The 12,296-nt window shown below is 49.4% G+C and overlaps 1 protein-coding gene across 1 annotated transcript in view; it reads left to right on the top strand.

Moving 5' to 3' along the window:
* Positions 1 to 12,035, top strand: part of LOC142990394 (neurexin-3a) — a gene marked incomplete at both ends in the record, with an annotated part of 41,244 nt that extends 29,209 nt beyond the window's left edge. The window contains 9 exons of the mRNA XM_076140179.1: positions 3,799 to 4,002; positions 5,598 to 5,624; positions 6,727 to 6,846; positions 6,965 to 7,077; positions 7,170 to 7,438; positions 7,523 to 7,713; positions 8,062 to 8,235; positions 9,161 to 9,187; positions 11,916 to 12,035. Coding sequence (XP_075996294.1) covers positions 3,799 to 4,002; positions 5,598 to 5,624; positions 6,727 to 6,846; positions 6,965 to 7,077; positions 7,170 to 7,438; positions 7,523 to 7,713; positions 8,062 to 8,235; positions 9,161 to 9,187; positions 11,916 to 12,035 — 1,245 coding nt within the window. The remainder of the gene's footprint in view (positions 1 to 3,798; positions 4,003 to 5,597; positions 5,625 to 6,726; positions 6,847 to 6,964; positions 7,078 to 7,169; positions 7,439 to 7,522; positions 7,714 to 8,061; positions 8,236 to 9,160; positions 9,188 to 11,915) is intronic.
* Positions 12,036 to 12,296: the final 261 nt, after the last annotated feature.

Consider the following 12,296-nt stretch of genomic DNA (forward strand, 5'->3'; position numbering starts at 1 on the left):
AGTAATTCCTCCAACATGTCAGACGAGGCGGTGACGCATAGATCACTTCCTGCCACATAATGAGCAGAGATCAGGCGTGTTTTACGGCCTTATTATCAAACCGCCAGTGCCCGTTAAAGCCGGCAGGACGCCGCAGGGCCGTAAATAATTTACCTCGACTTTTATTAAGCAGGATTTAAAGCGACGGAACAATAAAGCCGTAAAGAAAAAAAGATGGCAGCGAAATCATAAATCGCCGCATCAGCTGACGACGTAACGCTCGACTCCATGATGGGAGGAAGATCTCTGACTCTGAGACGGGCATGAAGGAGGAAGTTAAGACTGGGAAAGGATCTGCTGGGTTTATCACACAGAACATAACAGAGGTAAACGAAGGAGCCGTGTCCCGGCAAACGCGTAATTAAAAAAACAATTCCTGTTTGTCTCTCACACAAACGCTGGATTACTCAAATAGAACGCTTAGAAAACTACAGCTGAGTCTTGTGGGTTGTTTCTGAGGTTGTTCTGATGTTCTAGTGGTGTGTGTGTGTGTGTTTGTGTGTGTGTATGTGTGTATGTGTGTATTGCTTGTATGTCTCCAGAGCCGGTCACGTGTTGAGGATTACTGCGGCTAACGTCCACAGTGGAGAGCCTCTCTCCTGTCGAGTGCAGGCATTTTCCACCGCCCGAGTGTGTATACTCGTCGAATGACAACTCCTAAACACACACACACACACACTCACAGAGCAGAGGACACACTTTGTACTGTAGGATTCTTTATCAATCTCCTCATCGTTGCTGTCAGTGCCAGAGTCTAGTGTCTGAACTTTGATGACAGCAGACCTGGAAATACGTGCGTGTGTGTGTGTGTGTGTGTGGTCGGTGTGTGTGTGTGTGTGTGAGGGTTTGACAGGCTTTAAAAATCCCACATTGACAGTCAAGGCTTCTGTTTTGTTTGTCAAAACAAAGAGTTGTCAAAAAGAGAGGTAATCCTACAATTACTGTCAAAGGAAATAAACACCGGTGACACTGAAGGAGGAGAGACGGCGTGAAAGCAAATAGATTGAGTGTGTGTGTGTGTGTGTGTGTGTGCCTGCCTCCCTTTTGACTTAATAGTTTTCCCCCTTCACCATCTTCTGCTTGAATCGGACCACTAATTATGTAAAAAGTTGCTCACTAGAACACACACACACACACACACACACACACACACACACACACACACACACACAGGATGCCAAGTAACGACTTAATTACCATCTGAAATGACATCCTCGTTGTTGCTGATGTCTCTCTTAAGAAATTGCAGCGTATCATTCTGTAGCACCGTCAACTGCCTGTGTGTGTGTGTGTGTGTATGTGTGTGTAAGTGTGTGTAAGGGTGTATACTGTAGCTGTCTTGCCGTGTACGTATACAACTCCACACACACACACGGCGAGGCTGCATTTAGTGCGATCACCTGCAGTTCCTCATTATTAGCTTTCACAGAGCATGAATGTCTCTAATCACAGCCTCAGTCTTCGCTCGCGCAGAGGAAGAGCTTTAATTCTCCACAGCGGCGGCGTCGCACACAAAACGGCGTTTGATTCAGCCATCTGTGTTTGAGGTATTCACCAGTGTGGCGGCGTGGTGGGGGGGGGGGGGGGGGGAGACAGCGATGGAGTTCTGCAGGAAACGACAAAGTTGCTGGAGAGTTTCTTTTGATACCTGATGAGAAGAAACACACAAGTGGCAAACCTGAAGGCCACGTGTGTGTGTGTGTGTGTGTGTGTGTGAGCTCAGAGCCTGAACGCATCTGTTCACATAGTGACACAGTGGAACATATGGCCGGGAAAACAACAAGTACTATTTTAATACAACTACAAATCTCGACTTTCTGATGCGAAGGTGAACCTGTTTGTGTCTAACTGAAGGGTTTCCTTCAGGTAGACGAGCTTCTACAGGCTTCTGTGACCCGTGACCTAGTTCAGTCACGTTAAAGTCATCCTATAGCTTTACTGTGATGGCTTTGGATCCAGGATGAGGAGATAGAGACCCTCAGACAGCTCAGGCAGGTACCTTCTTCTTCAAATCATCATCCTCACCACAGCAAAGACGATGATGAAGATGAGCGTCAAAGCTCAGAGTGACGTTGACGGAATCGACTTGTTTCAATAATGTCTCCGTCTGCTGCCAGCATGGTGAAGACGGAGAGGAATGACTTCAAAACACACACACACACACACACACACACACACACACACACACACACACACACACACACACACAGGCTGATTTGACTTTGGTTATCTTCTAAACTTCCACTTAGTGATTGTAATAAGTGTGTTTATTTGTGTGTGTGTGTGTGTGTGTGTGTGTGTGCAGCTTCACCCAGAGCAAACGTCTAATCAGTGTAATGTGGAGAGGAGTGAGTTCAGATTCTGATATTGGGATCGATGCCCTCGTGTGTTAGTGTGTGAGGCATGGAGCCAAATCTGCTCACACTCCATGTTAAACATTGCAGTTTGCCGCCGAGAGCCTTTTAGAAAAGTTTTCTTCTCCTGGCTCAAACCCAGCATCTGACTCGCTGGCAAAATCAATACATGGCGTATCTGCATGGCTCCGGCTCTGATCAGGAGGTGAAGAGGAGAGGAGAGAGGAGGAGGAGGAGGAGGAGGGAGGGGGGGCTTCAGCGTCCTTCAGGCGTCTTGTACCCACACAGTCGGCGGCTTGTTCATGGAATGGATTTTGACTAAATGTCAACACGGAGGAATGTGAGTTTGGAAAACACAAACAGAGCCCAGCGTTCCGGGGAGCGCATGGCTGCATGTTCTCTACAGAGAGAGAGAGACCTTGATGAGAGCATGGAGCAGGGAACGCTGTGTGGAATGTGACATTGCATTCCACACAGGTGCCTCATCCCTCAGCCAAGGCTCCCAAACCTTCCCCAGACGCCACTGCTGCTGCTGCTGCTGCTGCATTTCTGTAGCCACGGGGGCTGTGTGTGTGTGTGTGTGTGTGTGTGTGTGTGTGTGTGTGTGCGTGTGCGTGTGCGTGTGCGTGTGTGTTTGTTTTCCCCTCCTTTTAAGAGCTGAGGTGTCAAACAGGTATTTCACGCTCTGATACGCTTTCTAATCTGTCTCTCTCCCTCCGGTCCGCTGAAGGTCTCTCTCTCTCTCTCTCTCTCGCGCGCGCTTTGTCCTCCTCTTTGACCTGTAAGAAAGTGTGTGTGTGTGTGTGTGTGTGCTTAGGGATGAGTTGCAGCGTGTGACAGGAGAAACTTTCTGCTCCTTTCTGTCTCCTGACCTTTTTTAAGGCTTCATCTTGTCTTTTTAAAAGCTGAAGCTGAATAAAACACAGAGCAGAGAGAGAGAGAGAGAGAAGCTAAGCTGTGTGTGAACAGAGCTCCTGTGACCTTCATGCCTCCACATGAATGCTTATTAACCTTGATAAGCGTCTGCACCAAGCAGATCTGCTCGCTGTTTCTTTGAGAGTTTGGTGTTTGGAGCGACGATGCCAGCCGGCTTCAGGCTTCCAGCAGGGAGGAGGGAGGAGGGGGACGACTGAGCAGCTCCCTGACGTCTGATGAATACTGCTTATATTGGGCATATGGGACGCGCGTGTGTGTGTGTGTTTCCTACTGATAACATTCCAGGGATTGTGTGTGTGCGTGTGTGTGTGTGAAGTGTGTGGAGCTGTCTGATAGAGCTGTCTGTCTGAGGAAGGTGAAGCATGTGAAATCCTCACTTACACGTTGCCAATATACATCGTGAGTACAAAATGGCCATCCCCACGGTAACGCCTCCCCTCCTCTTCTTCTTCTTCTCCTCCCCTTGCAGAGGCGTCCATCCTGTCGTACGACGGCAGCATGTACATGAAGGTCATGATGCCCAGCGTCATGCACACTGAGGCGGAGGACGTCTCGCTCCGCTTCAAGTCCCAGCGGGCGTTCGGCCTCCTCATGGCCGCCTCCTCCCGCGAGTCCGCCGACACCCTGCGGCTCGAGCTGGACAGCAGCAAGGTCAAACTGACGGTCAACCTAGGTATCGTATAAACCGCTCAGGGGGGGAGGGAGGGAGGGAGGGAGGGGGAGGAGCCTCTGGGTGTTCGTACGACACAGATTTCTTTACTTCCTGGTCTAGACTGGTTCTGGGTGGTAGTTTGTGGTTTTGTAGCTGCATGCCTCCTTCTTTGCCTGGACTGTAACTTTCTCTGCCTTGATGCTTAAATGTGTATTTTCTTTCTATCCATCAATCTAACACAAAGATCTCCATGCTCTGCAGCATCTCAGATCATCTCAGCCATGTTCCATCGCCGCGTCTCTCTCTTACTAAGCACATGTTTTACTCCAGCGCTCCAACAGATGGCGCTGCTCTCAGATATTCACATTACATCACCGTGTGCCATCTGGTGCAGATCAGCTCCATGTTGCACTGACAGCCTGCATTCTGATTGTGTGGGTCTACTCCCACCTCCTCCTCCTTCTCCTTCTTCTTATTCTTCTTCTTCTTCTTCTTCTTCTTCTTCTACTCCTCATGATAGCAGACTCATGTCATTAGTTAACCTTTGACCTAGCTGGCACCCCCTCCATGCCTTGCTCAAAGATGGCACTCACCCCCTTCAAAGGCCCCCGAGCCTGCGGCCCGTCAGGCAAACAGCCCGATGCCACAGCACCCGGCCAGCCTGCAGATGGAGACACACCAGGCAGAATAAGAGAGAAGGAAACAGAGCAAAGAGACACTAAAGCACACGCACATAGAGGAGAGGATCTATAGAGATGTGATCCCATAAGAGCAGTATGCATTGTTACCATAGCGACTAAAAATACTGTACCTCAGCGTGATCTTTGCTCAAATTCAGGCAAGATCCAAACCAACCAACCAACCAACCAACCAACCCGTGCTCGTATCATCCTGTAATCTAGGTGTAATGGAGCACTATTAAGCAGGAAGCAGGGCTGCTCTAGCTGATGTAATGCTATACAATCTGCCCCGGTGACAGGCGGTCTTTACGGGCCTCTGTGACGGCGCTGGTGCTGCCTGGCTCGAGGCTGTTTGCTCCCACTTTTCTGCTGCGGTTGACGGCACATGACCGGGTCCGGGTCACATGGATTCCAACCTGCAACACTCGCCCGCCAATCACAGCGTCTGTCCTCCCCTTCAGGCGGCGAGGAGGGGGGGGGAGTTTTATAGCCGCTTAAAGCTTCAGTTTGCCATCAAATGACATACGATTTCACCTAATGGGCTACCAGTGTGGCCGTCTGGCTCCAGTTGCTGGGTTGGAAAATCGATGTGGCCGTTGGAACAGCGAGCGACCATTTTGAAAATGACACAATAGTCAAACACTTCAGGGCATTTTGGACAATATTTGCTATTATGTTGCTATATTATTACAAACAGGAGTACTGTGAGCGAGCACGTAAAGGCTTAGTCCGGTCAGCTCACGTTAAAGTTTAACCCCTGAAGAGAATGGGCGTAAACCTCAGCCTCAGTGATCTGGACTCCAGGCTCAAATGGTCGCCCGTCGTCATGTGAACCGTCCCCAGAAGGTGGCGTTTCTTGCTCTTGGATGTCTGCAGCTTGTAACCTTGAAGGATGCGATTTCATCTGTCACTTATTATTCTCCCCTCCCCATCTAGATTGTGTCAGGATAAACTGTAACACCAGTAAGTCAACACTCGCCTTCTTCCTTCAACCAAGTGTGTGATTACAGCAGTGTGTGCTTGACGTTTAAGGGGGCAGGAGTGTGTGAATGTGGGCGACTGATAAGAGGATTGCATAGATAAGAGGGTGGAGGAAAAAAGTCCTAGCTAAAGATGAAAGTTATGCAAATGTGACTTAATATAGTCTATACATTTTAAACGCACCATTTTTTCCAATTAATTCAGGGGGAAGTAGTTTTTAATCTTTCTGTGTATGCCGATAGCTACACTCGCTGAACATTCAGAGTTTTCTAACTGTGGGCTATGTTGTTTGCCAGTTTGCGCTGCACTGTAATACTTATTACTATTATACAGATTAGATTGTGTTAACTGGCACGCTCTTACTCATGGAAAGGACCGGATTTCATTACTGTGAAGCGCCCAGAGTGAAAAGAGAGAAAATGAGAGAGGGAGTGAGAGAGAGAGAGAGAGAGAGAGAGGGAGGGAAGAGCGGAGCGGAGCGGATGGAGGGATAGTTCCTTCGTCATCTCTCATACAGCGTCAGGATTCTTCAGGATATCGAGCAGGAAAAGTTTAGCTGCCAGCTTTGGATTGACTTTGGCTGATTAAAGAGCGCTGATTAGTCCTGGTTTTAAATCTGTGATCAATACTGGAATCTGAATAAACACCGCACAGCGTTTTAGTATCAGCAGTGAGGCTGCACTGCCCCCCTGTGGTTTGGTACAGAACTGCTTTGTTATTGCGGTTAATCTGGCTTCTGATGTTTCACATGGACACGGGAATCGAAGCATAGACACAGTGATCAATAAGCAATAATCTACCTGATTGATTTGAATGGTTCCGTCTCTCCTGAGTCCTTTCATGAGTAACGGCGGATCTCCTCTCGATCATTGGGCTGTGATGTGCTGTTGTGTTTCTCTGTTGTCCGATCCAAACCAAACGTCTGTCCGACACCGACACGCACAGATCCGATCGGTGTTTCAGCTTCGATTGATCTTAACAAATTCAAAGCATCTTTTTCTCTAATCTGTGGTCTTGTGGTGGAAACAGAGGTTTGGTTTGTGCTGTGCTTCCCCTCCCCTCACTAACTAACCCTCCTCTTCAGGCAAAGGCCCTGAGGTTCTTTATGCCGGACAAAAGCTCAACGACAACGAGTGGCACTCAGTGCGAGTGGTGCGCCGCGGTAAAAACTTCAAACTCATCGTGGATGACGACATGGCAGAAGGTATTTGTTCTGCCGTCAAAGTATCAGAGATAAACCTCTAACACCGCAAACCTCACCGCCCCTCTGAATCCTCTGGCTTGTTCTCCCGTTTCTCCTCTCTCTCTCTCTCCCGGTTCAGGTGAGATGGCGGGCGACCACACCCGTCTGGAGTTCAACAACGTGGAGACGGGCATCTTGACGGAGAAGCGCTTCGTCTCGTCCGCTCCGTCCTCCTTCATCGGTCATCTGCAGGTACAGAAGTCTGAGCCGGTCTGTCTGCGCTGCCACCGCCAATGAGGGAAGTGCAAACTCTGAAAGTCCCTCCCACTCACTTCCTCCCTCAGGGTCTCAAGTTTAACGGCATGCAGTACATCGACATGTGCAAGAACGGCGACATCGACTTCTGCGAGCTCAACGCGCGCTTCGGCATGCGCTACATCATCGCCGACCCCGTGACCTTCAAGACCAAAGCCAGCTACCTGGGCCTGGCCACGCTGCAGGCCTACACCACCATGCACCTCTTCTTCCAGTTCAAGACCACCTCGTCCGACGGCTTCATCATCTTCAACAGCGGCGACGGGAACGACTTTATCGCCGTGGAGTTAGTCAAAGGGTGAGTGGGGGACGGTGACGGTGGGGGAGAAACCCTTGTAGCGTTTCAAAGTTGTTAATCTTCTGGCCTTTGTGTTATTTTTAGCTTCGTCCACTACGTGTTCGACCTGGGCAACGGGCCGAGTCTGCTGAAGGGCAACAGCGACAACCAGCTCAACGACAACCAGTGGCACAACGTGGTGATCACACGGGACGCCTCCAACACACACACGCTCAAAGTGGACTCAAAGTCCGTCACCCAGAACGTCAACGGAGCCAAGAACCTGGACCTTAAAGGTACCGCTGTCTACAGGGTGAACAGGGCCGGCCCCAGCATTTAAAGGGCCCCGGGCAGAGTTTGGAAATGGCCCCAGGACTTTGAATCGGCTTGTTTGTCTTTAGAACCTGAATCATTTGATGCTGATTGAAGTCCAAATTGTTAAATGTATAGATAGAGATTGAGGAGAGAGACTGGGCCCCCCTGACTGTCATGGGGGGTCTTTTTCCCGCTCTCTCTCTCTCGCTCTCTCTCTTATTTGCATTAAGTCTTCTTGGTTCAGTGCAGCGCGGGGTCTTCGTTCTGCCCCATCTGCTCCTCCTCACCTCTCTCCTCCCTTCTGTCGCCTCCTGTCTCTCTGCCTGCAGGTGATTTGTTCGTGGGAGGTCTGGGACCTAACATGTACCAGAACCTCCCCAAGCTGGTGGTTTCTCGCGAGGGCTTCCAGGGCTGCCTGGCCTCCGTCGACCTCAACGGGCGGCTGCCAGACCTCATCAATGACGCCCTGTTCCGCAGCGGGCAGGTGGAGCGTGGCTGTGAAGGTACAGAAGCTTTTATCATATTATTACCCTTAACCCTGACACCTGAGATTTATGAGAGTCATTAGGCTGCACTTAAACTGCATTAAGGCTTTTTAAATGAATGATTTGTTCCCCTTTGGCAGACATTAGTCTCATTGTAGTGATAACAGTCTGACCCGTGGCCTTGTTAACATCTTTATGTTACAACAACACACCTAAATGTGCAAGATCCCATTTAGATTATTTATTGTTTTACAGGGTAACACATTATTTTGCCCTTTAAAATGCTTTGCCTTTTATTTAACAAGCGTTTGAGTTTGTCCCTTGTTGACCTCAGACTCTGCTTACACTCAAACACACACTTTACTTCTTTTCCATCTTCACCCCCTAAACCTCCTGAGCCTCCTCCTTCCAAACACCTCAGCTTATGAATATTACACAACACAAATCCATAAATTAGATCCTGTTGATGTGGTATTTACACAACAATGAGCCAGTTAGTGTTCCTGGCTCATTGTTGTTGTTGTTTAAATGATACAAATTCAGTTTCAATCTGTGCTCATTCCCTTCTTCATCATGATGCAACATTATGTTCACACACACACACATACAGCAAGTGTTGTGTGTGTAGGACATGAGCTTCTGCGTGCGTCCTCCAGAGGGCAGCAGAGGGTTAAGCTTGTTCTGGTGCAGCACTGAGTCTCTGCTTCAGATCAGTGAAGCAGTTATTCTCCTTATGAACACAACATTTGACTCAATCATAAAGATGATGTAATATAATGAAATACCAGTGAATATCATCAACACCAGCCCTTTCCCATGATGCACTTTGACAGACTAAACTTTATATTGAAGTGGCCTAACGATGATGGTCCCTCACTAACCTTTCCTCTTGTTTTCCGCTCTGCTCTGTTCTGTTTGTTATTTTCTTTCTGCGCTAACAAAGTTGGTTTCACCAAAGCCGACCTGCAAGGTAGACGGTTGAACTCCGCCTCTAGGAGGCCTGCCTGCCTGAAAGCCTGCTGTGTGCAATGCATCGTGGGTGTCACCATGGCAATAATGTCCCCCGGTGCCGCAGGACTCGCTCTCTGAAAAGAAAAATGAGAACAGTGCGAGAGAGAGAGAGAGAGAGAGAGAGAGAGAGAGAGAGCATCGGCAGGCAAAGGAGTGATTTGAGGCAAACAAGGAGGCCAAGAGGGGAAAGGTGGAGATATAAACAAGAGAAGTTTCAGTAAGCATCATTAAGAGTGTGAGCTTCAAACAGGTCCAACTTATTAAAGATTCGGGAGAGTCTGGATCCCCCTCCTGTTCTGTGGGAGGAAGATAGGAGTGGAGAGGAAGAAGAACAGACAACATGAGAGAGGAGAGAGAGAGAGAGAGAGGCAGAGAGAAAGAGAGAAGCAGAGGCAGAGAGAGAGAGAGAGAGAGAGAGAGAGATGAAGTTATATTCTGTGAGCTCATGAGGGAAATAAGTGGGAAACTGCAAATACTGTCTGCAAACTTGTGAGGAATCTTCTCATACTTCCCTTCAATTACTTGGATTTATAAACTCAATAAACCTGGCTGCTCCTTAATTGACCCAGTAGTCCAGTAGTCCAGTAGTCCAGTAGTCCAGTTCAGCCCAGTCCAGTAGTCCAGTAGTCCAATATCGTAGACGCTCTGTGCAAATAGTTTTTGTGATGATTGATTAGCGGCTTGCTCACTGCAGCGCTGCCTCACGTTTACATTAACATGCGTGTGATAAATGAGCAGATACACGCATGTACGCACACAAATGATACACACACCAAGTACAGGCAGGGTTTATGTGTCGGTGTGTGTGTATTTGTTGTGATGTAGTACAGGCTGGAATCACCGCTGACAGGCTGAGCTGAAGTACCTCTCTCTCTCTCTCTCTCTCTCTCTCTCTCTCCCTCTCACACACACACACACACACACACGCTGTTACAAAAGCCCATCAGGTGTGCTCCATTACCAAGATGAGAGTGTTCTCCAGAGAGCGAGAGGCCTCCTGCTGCAAACACTCAAACGCCGCCAGATCCTCCATTGCTCACACAATAACAAGCGCGCTCTGCTGCTGGTGCGGCTCGAGTACACGCAGCCTTAATACTGGCGGCGGCGGCGGCGGGGGGACAGGTTGGGCGGGGGGACTGGGGACGCCTGGTTGACCACCATTACCGTGCATTACGCAGTAAACGCACTTTCAGCTGGCACTCTGTTCTCCACCTCAGATGTCTTCTTGTTCTTCTTCTCTCCGCGTTGTCTTGCACAAGACAAACTGCTCTCTAAACTCTGTTTAGTTGCATTTGTCTCTCATTTATATTTGGACTTGTTTAGTCGATGTATTTATTGTTTGTTTCCTGTGATCTGGATGGATATGAGTTTGCTAAGGTTTGTGCAGACTCCAGTGGGGATTGTCTCTGTCTCTCTCTCTCTCTCTCTCTCTCTCTCTCTCTCTCTCTCTCTCTCTCTCTATGCTGTGTGCTCGCTCGTCCTGATCTGCATTCCCTCTCCGAATAAGTATTCAAAAGTGAGAGCTCTATGTGTGGAGGAACTGCAAACACACACATCCCAGTTTGACTTTGAATACCCTGACTGAAGTGCATACACACGGATATGCACTCCATCCTCTCCGGTGCCCTTTCCTCTTTCCTCTGTCCTCTCTGCTGAGTCCTCGTCTGTCTGCTGTGTCTGGTGTTTGCCGTGTGACCTCACATGTCCGGACCCCAAAAACAGTCCAGGACATTTAAATGCCATTCTTAATGTCTTTACCCATGAGTCATTTGTCAAAAGGTGATCTTTCTACTCGTCTCATCTTGCTTGTCCACAGAGGGAATGCAGTGTTCTTAAGTTTACACCGATCAGACTTTGTAAACTTCCTTGTTGGAATGTTCCAGACTGCATGCACACACATGTGGAAAGACGGGAATGAGGAGACGTGGAACAGTGTCGCCGCAAGACCTCACATCTGCCCGGCAACCGGCAGCCTATCAGGGCCTTAGTCACAGTGAAGCCATAGATCACTAGAGGGCGCTGGAGAGTCCATACCTCCACCAAGGCCGAGACATCCTCCAATTGGGACCTTTTCATTCTACCACGTCCCAACATCATTGCCACCTACAGCTCAATTTGATGTTTATTTTATATTTTACACAAAGGGGCGTGGCCTATACAGATGCAGATAGTCCAACTTCCAATTTGCAGACCGAGTTTCATTGAACTCCGTCAATATTTAGGTCAAGCAGCAGCATCCAGGAACTGAACACAATCCGGCCGCCGGCTGCACCGCCGCTGCGTGCCTGTGGGGGGCGCTGTTGATCCTCAGAGCGCTCAGGCTCAGGCCCGGCCCGCCCGCTCCACTCTGCCACTGTGATTACGGCTTCGCCCAGCATGGAACCAGAGTGTCTGAGCGAGTTTACACTCCAGGTCAGACGTCGTGTGGCGGCACTGCTTCCTCCTCTCTCTTTCCTGTGTATAGACACACACACACACACGCTGTACATCTTCCTCTCAAGTGCATTTCTTCTTCTTCTTCTGCATGGGGCCTGCAGTGTTAAGGCTCAGCGGTGTGTCTTCATATCCTGACTCTACACCTGTGTGGTCTCTCCCCTCTCTCCCTCTCTCACTCTCTCTCTCTCTCTCTCTCTCTCTCTCTCGCTCTGGCTCTGTGTGTGTGTGTCTCCACCCTCACACCCTCTCAGGTCCGAGCACCACCTGCCAGGAGGACTCCTGTGCCAACATGGGCGTGTGTATCCAGCAGTGGGAGAACTTCACCTGTGACTGCACCATGACGTCGTACACGGGGACTCACTGCAACGACCGTGAGTACAGCCGGCCCGTGCACACACACACACACACACACACACACACACACAGCTGCTAAGTGGTGCTGAAGTGTTGCTGTGGCCCGGTGTGATCCGTATGTGGAGCTGGTTTGATGTGACTCCATGTTGTTTCGGGCTTTGAGTGACCGGCGATGTGTAAAATATCTTCTTCTGCCTCGCCGTCTCCGTCATGAACTCTCTTCCAAGAGCAGCAGAAGAAGTGGAAAGATGTGTGTGTGTGTGTGTGCATGCGTGGCG

The sequence above is a fragment of the Genypterus blacodes genome, unplaced genomic scaffold (assembly GCF_046128005.1).
Source record: "Genypterus blacodes isolate CSIRO-AG114 ecotype Tasmania unplaced genomic scaffold, CSIRO-AGI_Gbla_v1 ptg000524l_1, whole genome shotgun sequence".
Lineage (NCBI taxonomy): Eukaryota > Metazoa > Chordata > Actinopteri > Ophidiiformes > Ophidiidae > Genypterus > Genypterus blacodes.